This window comes from Antechinus flavipes, chromosome 3 (assembly GCF_016432865.1).
Source record: "Antechinus flavipes isolate AdamAnt ecotype Samford, QLD, Australia chromosome 3, AdamAnt_v2, whole genome shotgun sequence".
Classification (NCBI taxonomy): Eukaryota; Metazoa; Chordata; class Mammalia; order Dasyuromorphia; family Dasyuridae; genus Antechinus; species Antechinus flavipes.
In genome coordinates this window covers 1,788,922-1,811,545 of record NC_067400.1, presented here as the reverse complement: position 1 = coordinate 1,811,545, position 22,624 = coordinate 1,788,922, and the positions used below count along the sequence as shown (strand labels likewise).

Here is a 22,624-nt window from a genome sequence, read left to right as displayed (position 1 = left end):
GGTACAGGAAGGGGAGTGGTGGGGAACACAGCTAGAGCGTTCTGCTGGGGCCCCACCAGGAAGTCATTAATATCTGATCTTGGGGAACAGGGAGCCGGAGCCTGTGGAGCAAGGGAGGAGGGTCCTTTGCAGTCGTGTGGATAGCGAGAGGGATGAGGGCCTGGGACAGAGTGGCCAAACTGAGGGGGCTGAGGGAGAGAGGGCAGGGAGAACAGGGGGCTGAGGGCCTGGAGCCTGGGCACTGCTTGGGAGGGCTTCCTCCCAAGGTACAGACCTTCTGGGGACTAGAGAGTGGGGAGCTGGCAGAAGGCAGGATCAGGGCAGAAGGACCCTCTCGTCCCCAGAGTGCCAGCTTTGGAGTCTGGGAGTGAGGCTGAGGCAGGGTAGCCAGGAGGGAGGGGGAGGGCAGCCAGGCAGGAGGGGGAAGGGCAGTGAGGCAGGAGGGGGAGGGGGGCCAGTTGGGAGTGGAGTGGGGGAAGATTTGCATCTCTTTGCCTGTGAGCCGGGTCTTCAGAGATGCCTAATTCCTCTCAAAGGTGACTTCCCCCTCTCCAGGGAGCCTCTCATTTCCCAGGCAAATGGAGTGCCCCCGCCCACACCCAGAGCCCTCGGCACCTGGCCAGGCACAAGGGCGCACACCTGTGATGGCAGCAGGTGTGGGGAGCAAGAAGGGGGCGGCCAGTGCCCGGCCTGGGGTCAGGAGAAGCAGGGAAGGGAGCCTCTCCCCCTCCCCCTCCCTGGGGGAGGGTCCGCCCATCTTGATCTTCTGGGACTTGAACAGAGCCAGCCTGGTCTAGGGGCTCGATCCCAGTGGGGCACCTGGCAGCCCCCCTCGGAGTCTGCAGACGCAGAATTGATGCAGACACGATATAGACACGGACATTGACGGATACTGACAGACATTAACAGCATACAAAGACACAGACGGAACAGATGCAGAACAGTGATAAAGACACAGACAGACATAGACACGGACACTGACACAGATGCAGAACAAGCAGTGATACCGACACAGACACAGATATAGTCACAGACATTGACACAGACAGACAGACATATACAAGAACGCTGACACAGACAGACAGACATATACAAGAACGCTGACACAGACAGACACAGATACTGATCAGCCACGGCTCCCCCACCTCAAGAGACTGCAGTCCGCGGCCCCCTTCCCTGGTTTCTCCCTGCCCCCCGCCCCGGGTCCCTGTGCTGTCACACTCACTCCCCCAAACAGCCAACCCCCATTCCACCATTGGCAGAGGACGGGCCCCATCTCCCACTTCCTCCACAGAAGGTGATAGTCGGCCGGCCCCCCAAGGGGCTCTCAGAGGGCTGATTCAGGTCTTTAGGGCCCGGGGCGTCTGTACCTGGTCCCTCCCAGACCAAGAGAGCCAGGTCTCCGGCCCGGACCTGCTGTGGTACAAATGGCCCCTCGCTCAGACCCCGACACGCCCGCGTGCTGGCCACCAGGGCACCCCTAACTCTGTTCTTCCTGCTCCAAAGCCGATCTCCTTCCCCCCAAACCCTCTCTCCTCTCACTATAGAGCCTCCCACCCTCCCAGTCCCTCAGGCTCCCCGCAGTGGCCTGGGACCCCCTTTCTCACATCCCAGCGCTTAGCCCGGGCCCAGTTGAACTACCCAGAAAACGGGGCAGCTAGATAGTGGAGAGAGTGCCGGCCCTGAAGTCCTGAGTTCAAATCTGACCTCGGACACTTAACACTTCCTAGCTGTGTGCCCTGGGCAAGTCACTTGACTCCAACTGCCTCAGCAAAAAAAACACTACCCAGAAAACCCAAGGTGGTGCCCACAGAGAGCCGCCTCCCAGGCGCCCGGCAGAAGGGTGGGAGCCCTCCCAGAGGGCCTTCCGTGCTCAGCCCTTTGCACACAGTAAGCACCTAATGAGGTCAGTAGGGGCAATAGCCCAGGCAGGGTCAGAGAGGGGGTCTGGGGCCCAGGAAGTGGAGGGCGGGGCGCCCTCACAGTGACGGGGGGCGGCGAGGGGCCCTCCCCGGACCCCCCATACTCACAAAGGATACGAAGGCCGCCAGGAGGAGGATGCGCACCAGGAGGTCATCGAACTGCTCCAGCACCAGCTCCCACAGGGACTTCCCTGGAAAGCCAAGAGACCCGAGTCTGGCCGCCACCTGGACGGCCCCTCCTCAGGGGGCCCGAGCTCCGGCCCCTGCGGCCTGTCCCCTCCCCCCAGCAGAGAGGTGATCCAGCCCCAGGCCTGGAATCGGACCCTGACTGGCCTTGTGGCCAACCCAGCGGCGCTTCGTCCTCGGGCCTCCGGGACCCGGACAGGCCGAAGCAAGTGGTCAGGGGGTTGGGGATGGAGGAAGCCCAGGGCCCTTTGCTACAATCGGGCAGACTGGATGCCCGGGGCTGTGTCCCAATACCTGGCCCTAGACCCCCTCTGGCCTATGCCCTCCAGGACCTGGCTTCCCAGCATGGGCCCCCCCAGCATAACCCCTAGAACCCACACCCTCCCAGGACAAGGGACACCGGAGCTCACGGAGCACCATCAGCTACTCACGCACCTTCCTCCGCCGGGAGTTCTGGGGGTTCAGCCGAGGTGCAGGAAAGAAATCGGCAAAGAGAAAAGAGACCGTAAGCAAGGGGGCCGGGGGGATTGGGTGCTCCAGGCCGGGCCTGCCCTCCGGCAGCTTCCAGGCAGGGTCCCGGGCACCCTGACTGAAGCGCCAGAGAGGGACCAGGGCCGCTACCAGGCCAAGAAGCCCGGAAGTGTTGAGGGGCCGTGGGAGCAGGGCCCGGTCACTTCCCCCAACCCTGGGGTCACTGTGGCGATCCAAGGGGGCTCGCCTTAGAAAGTGCCTGACAACTCGTGATGGAGGACGCAGAAAGGGGAGCAGCCCCCGGAGGGGCAAGCTGAGGAAGACTCGTGGGAGGAGCGCCCCCTCCCCGTGGTGCCCAGGGGCCTGTAAAGGGCCCCTCCTGCAGGAGGACCCCTCAGAAGGAGAATCGGGGTTCTTAAAAGGCCAAGCTTTATACCCCATGTTTCAAAGGTCATCCACTGACCCCTCCATGGAAACACTGGGCCTGAGGAGAGTGTCCGCCTGACCGCCATCGGAGAAGAGGGCGAGATGGGGGTGATCACCAAGTTCTGGCTGGTGGCCCGCGCCAGGCCCCGAGGGCAGGGGCAGAAAAAGGGGTGGATGCCCGATAGAGCCAGGGCAGGGGGCCGCCCAGCACCAGGAAGGGCTGGAGTCACGGGCGGGGCCGGCGGGGGTCTGACAACACTCCAGCGGCCAAAGAAGTAGAGGGGGCAGCGGAGGGTGGGCTCCGGCTGCCTCCAGGCCCTCACTGTGACCAGCCTGGTTGGGAAGACCCTGGGGGCCACCCCCAGAACAAGCCTTGCTGGAAATGCTGGGGCGCAGGCGGGGCGGGACGGCGCTGGCGTGCAGGGGTGCGCGGAGCCTTGGGAGCCCCCCGCCAATGAGACGGCAGGACCGTGGGCAGGGCCTTGGGCAGGCCGGCCCAGCTTCCCCCGGGGCATCGCGGAGCCAGAGATTTCCCAGGATGAACGCTGCAGTCCCTGGTTCTTCCAGGTGGCAGATGGAGCCAGAAATAAACTCCGGGTCTCCCTGGAAACCCCGCCGGGCAGCGCCAAATATGGCCAGCTTCCCCGGACTCCCTGGCGACCGTGCCGGAGGAGACGCCGGCCCCCAGCGCCGCGCTGGAGCGGGCACCTCTCTGGGCTCGGCGCGGGGCTGGCGGGGGTCGGGGGCAGATTCTGGCCAGCGGCCGGCGCTCCCCGGGGGGGCGGGTGACTCGGAGCTCCAGCGTGGGGGAGCAGAGGCCGGACGTTCTCGGCCATCCTCACTGAGCACAGAATTAGTGGGGGAGCCCCGGTGCCCCCCATGGTCAGAAAGGCCACGGACACAGGATGGGGACAGCCTTTAGCCCAGAATCTCAGGGGGCCCAAAGGCACCAGACCAAGCCTCGGGGGCTGGGGAGCCCTTGGACAGCTTCCCTGGTGGGGAGGGTCGTCCCCTCCCCCCGGGGCCGCTCAACCCACTTTGGAACAGCCCAAAGGGCATCCTCTGGCGTCTGCCGCCCTCAACTACCCGGGCTCTGCCCTCTGGGGTCCAATAGGCAGGACTGGACTCGCACTCGCGGCCACCACCTGCCAAGCACTCCCGGCCCTGGAGTCCGCATAGGGTGCTTGTCATCCAACTCTGGTTCTGTAAATATGGGAGGGGAAGGAGGAGGGAGGGAGGGAGGGAGGGAGAGAAGGAGGGAGGGAAGGAAAGAAGGAGGGAGAGAGGGAGGGAAAGAAGGAGGGCGGAGAGAGGGAGGGAGGGAGAGAGGGAGGAAGGAAGGGAGGGAGGGAGGGAGGGAAGAGGGAAGGAGGAAGGGAGGGAGGGAAGAAGGAAGGGAGGGAGGGACAGAAGGAGGGAAGGAGAGAAGGAGAGAAGGAGGGAGGGAGGGAGGGAGAGAAGGAGGGAGGGAAGGAAAGAAGGAGGGAGAGAGGGAGGGAAAGAAGGAGGGACGGAGAGAGGGAGGGAGGGAGAGAAGGAGGGAAGGAGGGAGGGAGGGAGGAGGGAGGGAGGGAGAGAAGGAGGGAGGGAAGAAGGAAGGGAGGGAGGGAGGGACAGAAGGAGGGAAGGAGAGAAGGAGAGAAGGAGGGAGGGAGGGAGGGAGAGAAGGAGGGAGGGAAGGAAGGAAGGAGGGAGGGAGGAGGGAGGGAGGGAAGAAGGAGGGAGGGAGAGAGGGAGGGAGGGAGAGAGGGAGGAAGGAAGGGAGGGAGGGAGGGAGGGAGGAGGGAAGGAGGAAGGGAGGGAGGGAAGAAGGAAGGGAGGGAGAGAAGGAGGGAAGGAGGGAAGGAGAGAAGGAGGGAGGGAGGAGAGAAGGAGGGAAGGAGGGAGAGAAAAAGGAAGGAAGGAGGGAGGGAGGAGAGAGGGAGGGAAGGAGGGAAGGAGGGAGGGAGGGAAGGAAGGAAGGAGAGAGGGAGAAAAGGAGGGAGGGAGGGAGGGAGGGCAGAGGCCGAGCCAGGGCAGGCTGGGACATCCCTGCGTTCTTGTACCCGGCTGGGGCCGCTGGCTTCCTGCCTGCTGGGGGCACCTTCCTCAGTGACCCCCTCTGCCTGCCCCAAGCCTCTGCTCAACAGGCAAGGCTGCCTAGGAGCCCCGCCAACCCCAAAAGGAAGCGGGCGGCCTTCCGGCCCCGGGGTCTCCGAATCGGGCCCCTCCTCCGCGCTGGGGTGGGGGGCCCGGAGCGTTCGGGGCCGCCGTGCTCCCCACTGTAGACGTAGCCAAACGGCGGCCTGAGCAGCTTGGGGCTCGGGACTGCCTTGTCTCGGGACTCAGTGTTCCCACCTGGAAAGTGGGAGGGTGTGGGACAGCCCTGCTCCTGGGGTCGCTGCGAACCCCTCCTGAAAGGGGGCAGCGGATTCCCGACCTCCTCGGTCAGTTCTAGGTCGCCCCCGGCCCCTCCCACGGCGCTTTGCAGCCCCCGGAGAAGGAGCGCGCGGTCCGGGCGTCCAGCTCTCGGGCCCGGAGGGCACCCGTGGGGCGGGAGCTCCCTAAGAGCCCCCGGAGCGGCCCGGGGCGGGCGGGGCGCCCTGGGACAACAGACGTTCTGCAGGGAGGGGAGACGCCCCTTCATTCTCACCTCCGGAAAGGTGACAGCGGGGGGCGGGGCAGGGGCGGAGCCCGGGAGGCCCGAGGGCGGAGCTCACCTGGTAGGTACCTCTGGGCGAGGAGGGGGAGAAGGGGGGGAGCGCGATGGCTAGCCCGCTCGGGCGGCCTGGGGTCTCCCACCTTTCCCCTCCCCCTCCTGCCCCTCCTCCTCCCTTTCTCTTCCTCCCCCTCCCCTCCCCCTCTCCCCCTCCCCCTCCTTTCCCCTTCCCCTTCTCTTCCCCTCCCTCCTTCACATTTCCCTCCTCCCATCCCCCGCTCCCTCTTTCTCCTCCTCCCCTGCCAATTCTTCTTTCTCTTCCTCCCCCTCCTCCTTTTCCTCCTCTTCTCCTGACCCTCTCGCCCCCTCAGGACCGTCACTGGCCCAGCCAAGGAGGCGGCGCCACCGCGAGCCCCTTGGCCTCTAGGGCTTGGCCCAGGCTGAGCACACAGTAGGTGTTTAATTGATGTTCACTGAACTGAATCGACCCATGGGCTCCAAGGGCGGCGGCCTCCCGCCCAGGGCGAGGCTGGCACTGCAGGGACGGAGGGAGGCCGGGCTTGAGCAGGAAGCCGGGGCTCAGAGGCAGGGCGTGCCCGCTGGCACCGGCCGGGAGCCCTCTCCGGGAAGCCGCGGCCGAGCGTGACCCTCGGCCGGGGCCTGGCTGCCGTCCCCTCCTTGGGGGTCTCTGCCTGAGGGGGCTAAATGGGGAGGGGTTGTGAGCCACCTACTGTGCGCCGGCCTTGGGCCAAGTCCTTCCCAGACGCTCTCACCACAAGGAGGCGCTGTTGTGGGGTCTGCCTTACAGCTGAGGAAACTGAGGGAGAGACCAGAACTTTCCCTGAAAGGGGGGAGGGGCCCAGGAAGGGGGTGAGCACTGGGCGCTCTCTCCCTCTTTGGGACTCAGTTTCCTGGTCTGTAAAGTGCCAGGATCCCCTCCGGCTTAGAAGCCCAAGATCCCCGAGGTCTGGGCGACGTGGGGTTCAGCAGCTGGTGTAGACACCGGATGGGGGCCCCCAAAACCTGGGGGCAAAAGGTGGGCTTGGTTAGGGGGGAGGGGGCCCCAGAGAGCCCGGGAACGGTAGGTCTGAAATGGGGGGGCGATGATCGGTGGAAAGGGAGAAGGGGGGCTGGGCGGCCTAGTGGAGTTAGGGGAGACGCCCGTGGTGGGGGGAAGAGGAAAGACCCCCGGAGACAGGCCCTACCCCCGTCTCTGCGCCTCTCCCCAGAGCGGCCACTAAATGTTCTCTGGGCCCGTCCGAAAGCCATGGGAGGAGAAGGGAAAACTGTCTGGCCCGGGACCACCCCCGGGGTCCTGAGCTCCCGCCTGAGGCAGGATTGGCTCTGGGGTCAGACCTAAAGACAGGAAGCCCCCAGTCCCTGCCCGGCCTAGCCCGGCCCCCAGCCCCGGCCCCTGCACACCAGGCCTGGGAGGGAGGACGAAGAGGAGCCGGGGCCTCTGATGAATCAGCCTTGAGCAGATGCTCTGAGGGCGGAGAAGGGGCTCCCGCCAAGGGTGGGGGGACAGGTGAGCTAGGGCCCCCCCAGGCCAGGGCCTGAGGCTCTGAGAGCGCCCGGGAAGGGCAGGGAGGTGGGGCGTCCCTTCACCGCCCCCGGCCCAGTCCAGCAGCTCCCCAAGAGCAAGCACGCGGCCCGGCTCTCCCTCTGTTTCCCCCCCAACTCCTAAACAAGCCTTTGAGCTGGGGCTGACCCCGGCACGGCCCCAGGGCCAGAAAGGGTCACGCCCCCTCCCCCTCCGCCCCTCCAGCCAGAAGGGCTCTGTCCGGGGTCCCCAGGGCTCGGAACCGGGGCTCTGGGACTCGGGCCCTGGGGCAGGGCCGGGCAGCCCCCAACCGCAGACACTCGGACCCAGCGCCGGGTCCCCTTGCCCCGGGGCCCCAGGCCTCTGTGCCCTCACCCGCCAGCCTCAGAGAGAGGGACCATCATTCCATTTTGTAGAAAGGGGGGCCGAGGGCTCCGGGGCGAGGCCGTCTGCACAGGAAAGAGGGGGTCAGGATTGGAACTTGGGGCCAGCCCTTCCCTTCCCACCCCCCACTGCCTCTTCTGTCCCCCCGCTGCCCACCCACACAAGCCAGAGGCCCGCTGACCGTCGCTCCCTCAAAGCTCCCCTTCCCCCGCCCCCTCAACCCCCCCTTCTTCCCCCTCAACTCCCCCCCCCGCTAGGAAAGGAGCCCACCCCCGGGCCCGAGCTGGGGGGACCCGGCAGCACAACCCAGGCCCGGGCCACACTTGGGCCCCAGTTGCCAAGGCCTGAGGGAGAGAGCTACCAGCTGGGCAAACAAGCGGAGGGCAGCACTGCAGCCGCCCACTGCCCTTCTGTTCTGGGCTGTACGCGGGGGGCGGGGCTTGGACACCCCCTTCCCTGTCACACGCGCCCAAGCACTGAACGGGGAGTGAGTCAGCCCCGGACACCAGGGACCCTTCAAACAGTCGCACTGGGCAATGAGGCGAGGGAGCAGACGCCGGACGATCCCCCGGCCCTTAGGCCTTGGCCTGTGACAGCTCCCGGGGCTCCCAAAGGCCCAGCAGAGCCCAAGCATTTCCAGCCTCTCCAGCTGCCGGCTCTCACCCCCCGCAGGGCTTTGTTCTGGCCCAAGTGATCCCTGGAGGCTCTGATGGGGGGAGCTGTCAAGGCAGGGGGAGCAGGAGGTCAAGGGCAGGGGGAGCAGGAGGTCACGGGCAGGGGGAGCAGGGGGTCACGGGCAGGGGGAGCAGGAGGTCACGGGCAGGGGGAGCAGTGTCACGGGCAGGGGGAGCAGGAGGTCACGGGCAGGGGGAGCAGGGGGTCATGGGCAGGGGGAGCAGGGGGTCACAGGCAGGGGGAGCAGGGGGTCACGGGCAGGGGGAGCAGGAGGTCACGGGCAGGGGGAGCAGTGGTCACGGGCAGGGGGAGCAGGGGGTCACGGGCAGGGGGAGCAGGAGGTCACGGGCAGGGGGAGCAGGGGGTCACGGGCAGGGGGAGCAGGAGGTCACGGGCAGGGGGAGCAGGGGGTCACGGGCAGGGGGAGCAGGAGATCACGGGCAGGGGGAGCAGGGGGTCACGGCAGGGGGAGCAGGAGGTCACGGGCAGGGGGAGCAGGAGGTCAAGGGCAGGGGGAGCAGGGGGTCACGGGCAGGGGGAGCAGGGGGTCACAGGCAGGGGGAGCAGTGGTCACGGGCAGGGGGAGCAGGAGGTCAAGGGCAGGGGGAGCAGGGGGTCACGGGCAGGGGGAGCAGGGGGTCACGGGCAGGGGGAGCAGGAGGTCATGGGCAGGGGGAGCAGGGGGTCACGGGCAGGGGGAGCAGGGGGTCATGGGCATCCTGCCTGAGGTTCCAGGCGCTGGGCCAGGCTCCCACCCCTTCTGATGAGTGGAAGGTGGGAAGGAGGCAGGTTGGGGCCCTTAAGGGGGGAACATTTGAGCACCCCATTTATCTCCCGGCTCCTCCTCCAAGTTAACTAAATATAGGAACACAAAAAAAAGGGAAGAGCGGCGATCTTCTGCCCCGGAAAGATAGTGTTTACACCAGTGACAGCTCCAATAAACAAATGGGAGCCCGGCCTGCGCCTGACAGCTGCGGAGAGCAGCAGGACCCGTTGGCCCGGGCCGGGAGGCGCTGACCCGAGGATCCGGGCGGCCGCCAGCACCGCCAAGGTGGGCACCAGCTCCCGGCCCCTGGGCCTCCGGCAGAGAGGAAACGGAGTGACTGGCCCAGGCTCGCTGCTCCCTCACAAAGCCAGCCCCCAGCAGCTGGGGGGCCGAAGAACCCCGGGTGGGAGGGCTGGGGACGCAGGCAGGAGGGGAACCCGAGAACGGCCCGACCCCCTCGGGGCCAGCCTTGGAGCCGCCTCCCAAGGACAGGAGGCTGAGGCAGGGGAGGCCCTAGTGAAGTCCGGGGGGCCGGTGGGGGCAGAGGGGCCCATTGGCCCTGACTCGGGGCGGTCACAAGCCCACCGCCCAATGAGAGCCAAGAACACCTGGAATCAAAATCGGGGTGGGGGGGAAGTTGACTGTTCTCTTGGCTTATGCCCTCTCGGGCCTTGGGGACCCTGGATGGGGGGGACTTGGGGACCTGGAGGAGGGGCCTGGGACAGATATGGGGCAGAAAACACCCCCCACTGAGCCATCCAGGCTCGGGTAGGGCCCGAGGAGGGGGCTCTGGATTAGAGCAGGGGGAGGGGGCGCCTCCCATCCCAGCCCCCAAGCCCAGGAGGTGGCAGCTGCCGCGCTCTCTAACCCAGAAGCGCCCAGAAAGTCCACACCGGGTGGTGGGTGTGGACACAGCCCCGCGGGCCGAGTCCCCCGGGGAGGGGGCAGCGCTGCCCTCGTGGTTAGATTTACAGAGGAGGAAACTGAGGCTGGCCCTGGCAGGGAGCCTGGGCCCGGCCGCTCCCCTGGGCCTTGGCGGCGGCTCCGGGGCCTCCCCTCTCCCTCGGGACAAGGAAGGAGCCCGGCTAGGTGACCGCCGAGGGAGCTCCCGCTTAGGGGGAAGCCCTGACAGCCCTGGGTGCTAGCGGTGTCCAGGGGCTCCGGCCCCTGCCCCAGGCGTTGGGGTTCCCCCGGCCAGGGAAGGGCCCCCGGGGGCAGGGCGGCCTCAGGCTAGCGGGGGCAGAGGTCGTGCCAGGCCGGAGGAAGAGAGCGAGCGCGGCTCGAGCTGGCCAGGGTGCTGACGGGCCCGGGCGGGCAGGGGCCAAGTCAGCCTCGGCCGGAAGCCCGGCGGCCCCCAGCGAAGGCAGCCCCAGGTCTCCGCGGCGCTTCGAGGCGCGCCCCGCCCCCGGACACCCACACGCCCTTCTCCGGGTAGAGGAGCCTCGGGGACGCTGCAGAAGCGCCCGGGGCCTCATTTCCGCCCCCCTCCCCGCCCGGGTGTGGGGCCCCCGAAGGCGGGGGTGGCCCCAGCCTGGAGCCTCACGGCCGCCGCGGCCCCGACCGCAGTCCCGGCTCCCGTCCCGCCTGGCGCTGGGACCCTGGGCGAGACTTCCTCAGTTTCCCCGGCTGTCCCCGAGGGGCTCGGGCGCCGCGGCAGACTAAGGCCCCCCCTCCCCCAGCCCCGCCCGCTCCGCGGTCTCCGGAGGCCCCCGGGGGGAGCAGCCTCCCCGCGCGCAGCCCCTTCCCCGGCCGCAGAGAAGGGCCAGCCCCCACGCCTCCCTCCCAGCGTCCGCGCCGGGCCCGGGCTCGGGGGGAGCGGGGCGGGAAGCAGCCCCCGCCGCCTGTCAGCCAGCCCGGCGCGGGGCCAGGGGCGCGGGCGGCGCGCTCACTCACCGTTGAGCCCGTACTTCTGGCGGCCGCAGCGGACCTGCTCGGGGCTCAGCCCGCAGCTCTCCCGCACCGAGAAGCGCCGCAGCACGGCGGCGGCGGGCTGCAGGTGGGCGGCCTCCATGGCTCGCGGGGGGCGCCCGCAGACTGGCACGAGCCGGCCGGGGGAGCCGCGCGAGGTGCAGCCGCCCAGGAACTTGGCCCGCGGGCGGCCTGAGCCGAGGAGCCCGGCCTGGCTCGGGGGGGGGGGGGGGGCCGAGAGGAGCCCGAGCTCGGGGACGCGAGGAGGCGGACAGGGAGGGGACGGGACCCGTTAAGGGGGAGGGGGACGGCCCAGCCCGCCGGCCGGGACTCGAGGCGCCGCCCTCCGCCCGCCCCCTCCATCCCGGGGGACCGCCCCCAGGCCGAGGGAAGCTCCCCACGGCGCCCCGGCCCCGCCCCGGGCCCCGCCTCGGCCTTCCATTGGCGGCCCCGGGCGCCTCATTTGCATTGGGTCTCCCCCGGGGAGCGGGGCAGCGCCCTCCCCCTTCCCCTCTGCCTCCCCCCGGGCCAGATGCGCTTCCTACACCGCTTCCGCCCGGGCAGCCCCGCTCCCTCCCCCTCCTGGGGCTGCCCCGCCCTCCGAGCCCCGCCTCGGGGCACCTTCCCGCGGGGGGAGGGGGCTCCCGGGAGTCACCGGGGAGAGCCCCCACTTCACAGATGGGAAAGCGGAGGGAGCCCAGAGCCTGGACAGGCCTTCAAGGTCACCCAGGGAAGAAGCGAGCACCGGCCGCTCTGCCTCCAGCTCTGGGCTCCTTCCAGCTCGCTGCTCAGCAGCAGCCTCTGCGGCGCCCCGAGCACTCCTTCCCCCTCTCCCGAGCCTCGGGAGCCTCAGTTTCCTCAGGTGTACAGTGGGTGTGACTGCGGCCATTCGGGACTGAGCCCGCCAGCTCCTAGGCTCCCAGTCCTGGAGAGCTCCTGGCGGCCTGGGGGGAGGGGGCTTCAGGCCCCTCCCCCAGCCCTGCTGCTGCTGCCTTGCCTCAGGGACCCACAGATAACAGCGCCCCCCCCCCCCCCCAGCTCACATTCCGTTGGGAAAAAGGCCCTAAGGAGGCCCAAGGGAAATGACCTCCAGGTCAGGGCAGAGGCCGGAGGGCACTGGAAAGGGGAGGAGGAGGAGGAGGACAACCCAGAGGTGCCTTGGGAGCCCAGCTAGCCCCTGAGCGGGCTCCTGCGGCCAGAGGAGGAGACACGCTTGGAGGCCAGAGAGGGCAGGAGCCTCCTTCCGCCCCGGGGCAGTGATAAATCAGGAAAGGAGGCAGCGGGAGGACTGCAAGGGGAGCAGCAGCCAAGAGCCAGGCGGAGGGTGTCCTTTTGTCCCAGGGGAGCCGGGGGAGGCCACAGGGAGGCCCTGGAGGAGGTGGCGGGAGCCAGGGGTCACAGCCGGACACATGACTTGGCAGCCGATCAGATAGGGAGGGGAGGCCTGAAGGGCCTGGTCTGGGGAGGACAGGTGAGGGCCTGAGAAGAATGTCGCCCTGGGGGGAGGACAGCTGCAGGTCGGGTTACAGGGCCCGGATCTGGGAGAGAGGAAGGGGACCCGGGCAAGGGGGCGGCAGCTTCATCACTTGGCCGGCCCGGGGGCCAGGTCACACACTCTCCCCTGCCTCAGTTTCCCCATCCATCAAAGGAGGGGTTTCTGTCCCTGCTCTGCTGCTTCCAGAATCTCCCTTCTGCTCAGCCTCCATTTCTTAGTCTGGGAAATAGGGGGAGGGGGATGCTGGGGCAAGCTGGAGGGGGGTTCCCTCCTGGCCCAGACACAGCAAGTGGCTCTAGCCCTGGGACTGGCGCTTGGGGTGACCGAGGAGGCCCCAGAGGACAGGGCAGAGGGAGCATAGAGGAAGGGCCCGTGGAGGCAGATGGCAGAGGTGCCAGGCAGTCCAGCGAGGGGCTCCCCCCGCGCCTCTGGGAGGTTGTGGTGAGGGGCTTCATGGGAGTGCCTCCGGGAAGAGGCTGAGGGGTGAGGGGCTCCCGGCAGCGCCTCCGGGAGGAGGCTGAGGCGGCCTCTGAGGGCGCCCCTAGTGGCCTCTGTGCGGAAGGCCGGGGAGGAGCGGCGCCGAGGCCGGTTGCGGGGAGGGAGCAGGTGCCCTTGAAGCTGCCCCGCGCGCTCCGGGCCTGCGGCTCCCGGGGGGGGAGGGGAGGGGGCGGCCTTCTGCATGCGGCAACAGCTCCTCGCGGGGCCTCCCGGAGCCCGGCTCGGGCTGCCAGCGCCTGGTGCAGAGGGCTCCCTGTGCCAAAGGCTGCCGGCTCCTGGGCAGGGAGCAAGGCTGGCAGCAGGTGGCGCCGCGGGGGCCCTTTGCACCAACCCACTTCTCCCCGCCCCGCCCCCCCCCGCCCCCAGGCCTCCTTCAGCTTCTTCCTCAGTGTCTCCCCCCCCTCCCCCCGCGGCAGTCCGGGGCCCGGAGGGGCTGGGGGCGGCACTGGGGGCAGAGGGGGACCTGGGAGGAGAGGAAGCGCCCCCTGCTGAGAGGAGGCCGCTTTTGGCCGGAGAGACCCCGAGGCCACCGCCTCACCCCCTACCCAAACGGGCTCCGCCCCCCAGCCTCTCCCCCGCCCCCCTTCTCACCCCCCCAGCCCCCACTCCCCGGCTCCCTCCCCCCTCGCCTCCAGCTCTTTGTGCTGCCCCTTCTTCGCCAGGGCCCGGCCAATCAGCGGCTCCCCCAGCTGCCCCTCTGGCCCGTCTCCCGGCTCCATCCCCAGATCTTCCCGCCCTCCCGCGCCCTCGGCCGCCATGTGCCGCCGCCTCCGCGGCCGTCGGGCTGCTGCCGCCCCCCAGCGGCCGGGGCTCTCCGAGGTTATGGGTGATGGTGATGATGGTGAGCCATGGAGGAGTGTATAGGGAGGACGGCCGGGGTGCCAGAGACCCGCCTGGCTGTGGGGGAAGGGCGGGCACAAAGACCATGGCCTTGGAGGCCGGAAGAAGGCCGGAGCCTCTGAGCAGAATGACGGCGGGGGCCGGGGGGGGGGGGGGCGCGTTCCGCTTTGGACAGACCGAGTTTAATGCGTCCCCGGGAGATCCGGTCTGAAATACCCAGAGGGCACTGCGAGTGATAGAGCGGCGGCGTCCAGGGGAGAAACTGAGGCTGGGGAGACAGATCTGGAGTCATCAGGAAAGAAGTAACCAGAGGCGAATATGGAGACTGAGGGAGGCGTGAGTGTGGGGGGGGGGAGAGGGAAGGTTTGGGGGGTGGGAAGGAGGAGGGGGGCAGGGGCAGAACCTCAGGGAACATCATGTGGGGGGAGAGGAGGAGGGAGAGGAGGAGGGGGGCAGGGGCAGAAGGGGGGGATCAGCTGGCAGAGAACAGTGAGGCAGGAGGAGAACCAGGGAGAGCAGAACTGCAGAGGGCAGCCGGGCAGGGAGGAGGTGATGGCGCCATCCGCCGGCACAAGGACCCAGAAAAGGCCGCCAGCTCTGGCAAGGAAAAGCCGCTGGCGACTCGGGCCGAGGGCTGCGCTGGCGGGCGGCCTGCGAGGGCCCGGAGGAGGCCGGGCTGTCAGGCTGGCAAAGGGAGGAGAGCCCGGGCCCTGATCACCGGGAAGGGAGCCTCCTGGCCCAGCCGCCCCCAGCCGGTTGGTCACCTGGGACGCCCAGGGACCCTCGGGCTCCTTTTACCCCGGCATCCGGCTTCCTTTGGGCACATCCCACAAAACCAAAGCCAAACTTCTGCCAGGCCCCTGTGGCTGGGGGGGAGGGGAAGGGGGGAGGGTTATGTCATCAGGGAGGGAGCCCTCGGCCCAGGACGCCAAGCCGGCGGGCACGATGCCCTGTGCTTGTTGGCGTGGGCTGTGGACACGGCCTGGGGGGTGTCCCACTCATTGTCCCCTGAACCAAGGGGAGACCCCCATCTTCCCACACTTTCCTTTTAAACATGGGACCCCTTCCCATCTACCCCCTAGGAGCCAGTCAATCAACAAACACTTCTGAAATACCTACTATGTGCCAGGCATCCCGACCCCAGCAGTGAGCCCGCCCCACAGGCAAGGAGCCAAAGGGAGATGGGCCGGAGCGCGAAGGGAAAGAGAAGGAGCTCGCTGCCCTGGGGGCTTAAGGACCTTGGAGAGAGAAGTTCCATGCAGAGGGCAGGGCTGGAAGTCATAGAATCAGACAGAGACAGAGACAGAGACAGAGACAGAGAGAGACAGAGACAGAGTCAGAGAGAGACAGAGACAGGGACAGGAGTCAGAGACAGAGACAGAGACAGAGACAGAGACAGAGACAGAGACAGGGACCTTGCCCATGACCAAGTGAAAGGGCCTCCCACTGTGCAGCTCAGTCTCCCTTTTCAGGTGACTCCAAGACTGAGCCTCGCCCGCTTTGCTGGTTCCAAGGCCAGCAGTCTGGGGGGCGAGTCGGAAAGTCCGGTCGCAGAGGGGCCTGGGCTTGTGCGCCCCCAGCCCCGGGGCCCCTCCCAGAGGACGCGCCTCTCGCCTCCCGGGAGCCCTGGATGCAAAGGCCGGGCCGGGAAGTGCGCCCGGGCCCCTCCAAGCAGCCCCCGCAGCCCCGGAGAGACCCCGGAGCCAAAGGAGGAAGCGCTGACTTGTGCCGCTGCTTATCTCCGCGGCTCAGGCTGGGAAGGTCAGTGCTCGGCCCGCAGGACCACGTGGCCGGCTGCAGAGCCCTGACCTTCCTGTAGTCCCGGCCCAGAGCAGGGGGGCCCGTGGGGGGAGGGGCTGTGCAGAGAGCGGGAGGGGAGCCTCCGTTAGAGGCCCTGGGAGAGCGGGAGAGGCCTCCCTGCTCCATGCTTCTGCACTGGCCAGAGCCGGGCCCCAGGGGTCACGTCTGGGCTCCTCTCACCGGCACTGGCGCCTGAGGCCCCGCGGGTGCTGGAGCTCGGCTGGACCCTCCCTTTCTCTTTAACCAAGGGGACAAAGAGGACTCCCTAGGAAGCCCTTCTTGGCCCCCCAGGGTCCCCGAGTGAGGAGGGGAGGAGGACAGCAGGGGGGAGGAGGGGGAGGGATGCAGCAGGGAGGAGGAGGGGGAGGACAGCAGGGAGGAGGAGGGGGAGGACAGCAGGGAGGAGGAGGGGGAGGACAGCAGCAGGGAGGAGGGGGGAGGATGGCAGCTCCTTTCTCCAAGACTGCGGCCAGAGCCGCCCCCTTTGGTCCCCAGCTGGTAAAAATGATCTTCCTGATTCACAGCATCTTCCAGCTGTCAAACCTTGAGGCTTCCCACCTCCAGAGTGCCAGCCTTTGGCCGGGCATTCAAGGCCCTCGGTCCTTCCTCCGCTGCTTCCCTTCCTGACCTGCCCTCCCGCCTTCAGTCGCCCAGAGGCCCGGACCCCTGGGTCTCCCCGGCCTTGCCGTTCGGTGCTTGGGGTGCCCGGGCTCCTCACCCGGTTCTTCCGAGTCCCGAGCTCCCCTTTGGGCTGAGGCTTTCCCTGGCTGGGCCCCCTCCCCGGCGCCCTCCCCCTGCGCAGGGTGCGGGCGAGCTCTCTGGGGGCCTCGGGACCTCTCTGCGGAGCCCGTCCCCCTGACTCGCTCTGTCCCAGTTAAAGCCGCCCATCCCCCGAGTGTGAGCCAGAACTCTCGCCAGGAGCCTCATTTACCGGAGGTTAAATCGGTCAGAGAGCCGCGGGCTAAAGTAGCCCCGCCCCCCGCCCCCGCGGCCCACGGCCTCCCCTCGCTGTAAGAACTCTCACCCCCGACACTTCCCCAGGGCTCCGGCCCCTCCGCCCTCCCGGGCCCTGGGCTCCTCCCGCGGCCTTGCCCGAGCACTGGGATCGAGGAGGAGGCACCCGGCGCTCCCAGGCCCGCGGGAGGAAGCCGCCGCCGGAGGTTCTGCAAATGACTGCGCTTGGAGGCGAACCCCGGCCCGAGGGCGGCCGGAACCCGAGTCAGCGCCCCCGGCGGGGCCAGCGCCCCCCCCCTCCCTGTCGGGGCCAGCGCCCGCCCGGGCCCTGTCACCCAGCCTCGTTTCCATTATTCTCTGCTGCGGGAGGGGGGCAGGAGCCAGAGAACGAATGCTGGCAAGAATGAACAACGAGAGAACAAGAGCCTGGGTGGGCCGGACCCTGGGGGGAACTTCTCCCTTCCCTCTAGCTCCTCTTGGCCCGACACCTTCTCCCGAGGGCGGCCAGGGACAGGGCACAGCCCCTCAGGCTGGCAAGCGGCGGTGAGCGACCCCGAGCTCCCCCCAGCTCCCTGGCTCTGTCTCTGTGTCTCTCTGTCTCTGCTGTGTCTCTCTATCTCTGTATGTCTCTGTCTCTGTCTCTCTCTGTGTCTGTGTCTCTGTCTCTCTGTATATGTGTGTGTCTCTCTCTGTGTGTCTGTCTCTGTCTCTCTGTCTCTGTGTCTGTCTCTCTCTATCTCTCTGTGTCTCTCTCTCTCTCTCTTTCTCTCTGTCTCTGTCCCTCTCTGTCTCTCTGTCTCTGTATCTGTGTCTCTCTCTGTCTCTGTCTCTCTCTGTGTCTGTCTCTGTCTCTCTGTATATGTGTGTGTCTCTCTCTGTGTGTCTGTGTCTTTCTCTGTCTCTGTGTGTCTCTCTTTCTCTCTGTCTCTGTCCCTCTCTGTCTCTCTGTCTCTGTATCTGTGTCTCTCTCTGTCTCTGTCTCTGTCTCTGTGAGCTCTGCACTGGTCAGACCGTCCCTCAGAGATCTCTGAGTTGTCCGGGTCGGAAGGCGGGGAGCAGGCGGGCGGGGCCGGGGGCCCATCAGTAGAAGGCGGTCGGCGCTGGGACTGAGAAGATCTAAGGTTGGAGGCCGGGGAGGTCCCAGCCCTTCCTCACGCAGGGGCCGGGCTGTGACTCCGGAGCCCTAACCTGGGGGGGGGGGGGTAGGGGGGGCGCTTCTTTGCCTTGCAAATGGCAGTCATTTGTATCCCAAAGTCTCCATGGAAAACAGATTGGGCGGGGCTTCCGCGGGCGTGGAGAAAGTGGGGAGGACCCATTCAGAGGGGAGGAGGGAGGGGAGGAAGGGGAGGGGGGGAGGCGAGCCCAGGGGGCAGAAGCCACGGTCCCATTCCATGGAGGGGTCTCCTGGCCACTTGGGGCAGGCCCAGGGCTGGACCCCAGCGCCCCCCCCCCCATTCTCCCTTCTTCCTCCCTTGCCCTCACACTAGAGCAGGGGCTGGGAGAAGGCGCTCGGGCTGCCCCGGGACGGGCCTTGGTGACCCGCTCTGAAGGAAAGTACTGAGACCGAGACTGAGAGAGACAGAGGAGGAGGGGGGAGAGACAGAGACCCAGTGAGGAAGGAGACAGAGACGCAGGGGGGAGAGGAGGAGCGGGGGTCCGGGAGGGGGATCGCCAGGCCGCGGGCTCCTCCTGGGAGCCGGCAGAAGCGCCCCCTCCCCGTCCCCCCCTCCCCTCCCCGCGGCGGAGGCTCAGTCCCGCCAGGCCATTGTGCGGGGGCAGGAAGCCGTCCAGACCTCGCCAGCTCCCGCCCGCCTCCGCCTGGAGCTCGCCCAGGGTTTGTTCCCTGGGAGGCCGCTGGGGTGAAAGGGGAGGGGCCGGGGGCGCCGGCTCTAGCCCGGATCCTGCGGGCCCGGCCCTCGCCCGACAGGTGATGCCTCGGGAAGGAGGAGCCCAGGGCTTCCGCCACGCAGGGGCCCACTTTGACCGGGGACCCAGCCACGCTCGGTTTCCCGGGGCCGGGCTCCGGGAGGTGACCCGCGCATCCCGCCCGGCCCCTCGGCTGCCTCTGGGGAACCTCTGCTCCCATCCTGCCCTGCGGGCTCCTGGAGGCCGGGACGCTGCTCTCGCCGAGTGGCTCCAGGTCTGGGGGGAGGCCGGCGCAGGCCCGTCCGCCCCACGTGTGCGCGCACACACCTGTACAATGACTCACAGCCTCAGTTTCCTCTTCTGTAAAACGGGATCACGGCAGACCGCTCCTTTATACAGGGGAGGACACCGAGGCAGAAGTGAGGTGCTTGCCCAGGCCCCGCAGCAGGGAACCGTCTGAGGCTGGACGTGAGCTCGGGTTTCCCCCGCCCAGGAGGCCCCTGCCCCCGAGCAGAGCCCCCCGGGAGGGCCCCAGGACCCCGGTGATGACCGGCAACCTTGTGCAGGGCATCCGGGCTCCTCCGGCCTGTCAGCGGCCAGCCGGACCGCCATCACCTGGGCGTCCTCCCGGAGCTGCCCGGGCCTCTGCCGTCTCACCCCTCGGCGGGCTCTTCCAAGGCGGCCGCCGCAGAAATGGAGGAAGGGGGAGAGTAGCTGGGACCCATCTCTTGGCGGGGGGGGGGGGGGGGGGGGAGGGGGGAGGTATAAGAAGCTCGGGAAGGGGCCGCGGGCGCCCGGCTCTGTGACCCCGCGGGCCGAAGGGGGTGGCTAGCGTCAGTTTGAAAACCAACGGGGGAGGCGGAGCGATCGTGGCGGGGGCTGCCGACGGGCCGGGCCGGAGGGCGCGCCCACTGGCAGCCAGGTGATGCTCTCGGGTAGGCGCTGGTAGACGGGTGCCCGGATGTCGGCTGGCACCGGGGCAGGACGAGGAGGGGACTGGCTGAAGGGAGGGAGCCCGTGGGGGGCAGCCCAGGAGACCGAGGAGGTCAGAGGGGGAGGAGGAAGGGAGGGAGAGAAGCTCCGCGGGAGGGCGGGGGGAGCCGCTGCCGGGGCCGCCGTCGGACTTCCTGGCCGAGATCGCCGGTGCCTTTAGAGGGAGCTGGGGGGAAGGGGGGGGTGAGGAGCAAAGACGCGCGCGAAAGGAGGGACGGGGAGGCCCCCACCGAGATGACAGTCGTGGGAGAGGGTTTGATCTGGACCGAACCGGGAGAGATGTGAGGGAAGGGAGGCGGCCATGCGGGCTGGGAGGGGCGGTGGGCCGGGTCAGCTGGGGGAGGGGAAGGGGGAGGGAGCTGGGCCCAGGGCGGGAGGGGCCGATGAGGGAGGGCTGAGGAGGGCGGAACGGAGAGGGAGTGGAAGGCCTGACTCCTGCGGGAGGGCCACTGAACATAAACGGGAGCCGCCCGGGACCCCCTCCGCGCCCCCCCCTCCCCCGCGGGTGCTGCGATCGGGCAATCCGCCCCCACCGCTTGCCCAGGGGGCCCGACGCCGAGGGAAGGCGCAGCCAGCGCCCGATCCCGGCTCTTCTCCGCCTGGCCCCTGCTGGGGGTCGGAGAAGCCCCCGCAGCTCCGAGCGCGGGGAGCCTCAGTCACGGCTCAGCCCCCCATCTCGGGGAGATCTTGGGCGTGGCGCCGAGAACGGCTCCTTCCAGAGCGAGCTCTCCCCGGGGACCGGCTAGCGGGAGGGGCCCTTGGGCCGGGAGGAACCCCGTCCGGACTGAGGAACACGCGTGGGTGCTGCTGGGGCCCTTGGGCCGCGCGGGGAGGAGCCCTCTGGGGAGGGTTCGCCTCCTCCCTGCCGGGGGCGCGGCGGTCCGATCTCCCCTGAACCCCGATTCTGTAACGCCTCTGAAATGGAGCTTATCTCCTCCGCCCCCTCCCCGCCTTCAAGCTTCCCTATTTCTGAGAACATCACACTCCCCCCAGTTTATCTGGGTTCCCAATCTCCTCCTCCCTCTGCCCGCCCAGCCCTCTCCTAGCCCCGCCTCCTCACCTGCCCGCCCAGCTCTCTCCTAGCCCCGCCTTCTCAGCTAACCCCTCCGCTCTCTCCTAGTCGGGGCTCCTGGAGCAAACTGCGGAGCGGGGCTATTAGGCCAGGGTCCCGGGCGGCCCGCAGTGGGGTGAGGGGTGAGCGGAAGGAGAAAAACAAGTCCAGACACAGGCTTGTCTTTTGACAGCTTTTTTACAATATATTTCTCTCCATTTGTATATTATACCCAGTTTTTACAGGCGACCCCGCGGTGTCGGCTCAAGGCTTTCTTTTCAACCAAATAAAAATCCCAAATAGGAAACCCGTACGAAAGGAAGGAGATCTAAAACCGATGAATGAAAATAGGGCGCGCCCCGGCGGGCTCCTCATCCCGGAATTGTCGGAGTCTTCGTTAGGCACATTTTCTAGCGTCCCCCCTCGCTCCCCCCGGGCCCAAGTCGGGGCCGTCTCCGAAGTCGGCTATAAGGCAGTGTGAACCGGGCAGCGACTGTCAGCGCCGGGGCTGGGGAGCGGGTGCGAGGGGCCGATGGGGGTGACCGAGAGTCCCCAAAGCGCAGCCGCGGGGGACCGATCTCGCGAGGGCTCGGGGCTCATCGACAAGGAAACCCCAAGGCCTGTGTCGGGGCAGGAGGGGGACGAGGCACCCGGAGACCATCATCTCTCCCCCGCCACGACGCACTTTCCTCTCGATGCCCCCGTACCCCTGGCCAGCGGGTCCCCGGAGGTCCCCTACGCCGCTCCTCGGACCCGACTTCGTTTCTTCGATGACCCAGCGCCGAAGCCGACCGAAAGCCGTGCACTCGGGCCCAGCCAGTTATTGCTGTGCTGCCGGTTTCAGAATGGCTCAAGTCCGCGGCGCCCTGGGGGCTGAGGCCGCGGGGCAGGGGGGGAGGCCCCGAGTCTCGGCTCCAGCCGGCCCCTGAGCGGTGTCCCGCTGGCCGCCCCCACCCCCCCACCCCGGGGCAAGGAGAAATTGAGCAGCCAGTGCAGAAATGGAAACGCTCTGGGGGGAGGGGGGAGAAGCTCAGTCGCCACCAGACACGGGGCCCAAGCCCGCCCGCTCTCGCTTGGTTCTCGGAAGGTCACTTGTCTGCCCACGGGTCACCCTGGGAGCACCTGAAGGAGCTCCCAGGAAGCATCGGCGGGCCCCAGGGCTCTCCCCGAGAAGGGAGGCCTTTCAGAGCTGACCCTCCCGGCGGCTCCCTCCGGTCAGCAGGGCCCTGCACGCCCGCGCCCCGAACAGCAGGGGACCCGCGGGCTGCCGAGGGGCCCTTAACCCTTCCAGACGCTGGTCGATTTGTTCGGGTAGTCGATGGCCAGGCTGATGGCGGCGATGTTCCTCAGCGCCTGTGGGGACAAAGGCAGGGTCGGGGATTCCGGCCCCCCCGGAACGGAGGCTCAGAAGGGTCACCGAGGGAGGCGAGTCATCCCTTCCAAGCCGGGTCCCCAACTTCCTTTCCAGGCCTCGCTTATTGGTCCATTGGCCTTGTCACTGTGGCTTCTGGGTGGGAGCGCCATCTGTTCTCTCCTCCCTCACTCTGCTCACCTCCTCCCCCACTCTGCTCACCTCCTCCCCCATCTCCTTTCACTTTTCTCATCTCCCTCACCCTTTGACCTCCCTCACCTCTCACCTCTTTTCACTTTTCTCCTTCCTCATCTTTCACCTTTCTCACCTTTCATCTCTCACCTCATCTCACCTCTCACCTTTCTCTGCCTCTTACCCAGCTTCCTTCCCAGCTCAGGTATTTGTTCAGGACCTTCTCTGCTCTCCCCTCTGGTGCCTCCTTCCCCTCCCATGTTTGTTACTTTGCAGAAACTTATACGTTACGTACACTCTGTCTTCCCTGAGAAACTAAGTTTTGTCTTTGGATCCCAACTCCTAGCAAAGCTCTGGCACACAGTGGGCGCCTACTAAATATCTGCTCGATAGTGTATTGATTTTATGGAAACTCCTTGAATTCCAGGTTAACTGCAGGCTCTCTGCCCCTGAACCTAGGATGGAAAGAGCCCTCCAGATAGATTTTGTTCTTATGATACAAGCCAACACTCCCATAGTGCTTTAAGTACTACTTTCACACCCCCTATCTCAACCAGGCCTCCCGATGGCCACTGTCATGTGGATACTGTGCCCATTTTACAGATGCAGAGACTGAAGTTCAAAGAAATGAAATGAATGACCTGGGCTTCCCACCACTAGTTGAG

The 22,624-nt window shown here is 67.5% G+C and overlaps 2 protein-coding genes across 2 annotated transcripts in view; both read right to left on the bottom strand.

Moving 5' to 3' along the window:
• ATP2A3 (ATPase sarcoplasmic/endoplasmic reticulum Ca2+ transporting 3) overlaps positions 1 to 11,273 on the bottom strand; it is a 51,775-nt gene extending 40,502 nt beyond the window's left edge. Inside the window, exons 1-3 of the mRNA XM_051991546.1 lie at positions 10,905 to 11,273; positions 2,544 to 2,561; positions 2,031 to 2,113 (exon numbers count right to left, since the gene is read on the bottom strand). Of these exons, the coding sequence (XP_051847506.1) occupies positions 2,031 to 2,113; positions 2,544 to 2,561; positions 10,905 to 11,022 (219 nt within the window). The 5' untranslated portion in view covers positions 11,023 to 11,273. The remainder of the gene's footprint in view (positions 1 to 2,030; positions 2,114 to 2,543; positions 2,562 to 10,904) is intronic.
• A 9,322-nt stretch (positions 11,274 to 20,595) lies between these two features.
• Positions 20,596 to 22,624, bottom strand: part of ZZEF1 (zinc finger ZZ-type and EF-hand domain containing 1) — a 44,056-nt gene continuing 42,027 nt past the window's right edge. The window contains exon 55 of the mRNA XM_051985091.1: positions 20,596 to 21,769. Within this exon, the coding sequence (XP_051841051.1) occupies positions 21,695 to 21,769 (75 nt within the window). The 3' untranslated portion in view covers positions 20,596 to 21,694. The remainder of the gene's footprint in view (positions 21,770 to 22,624) is intronic.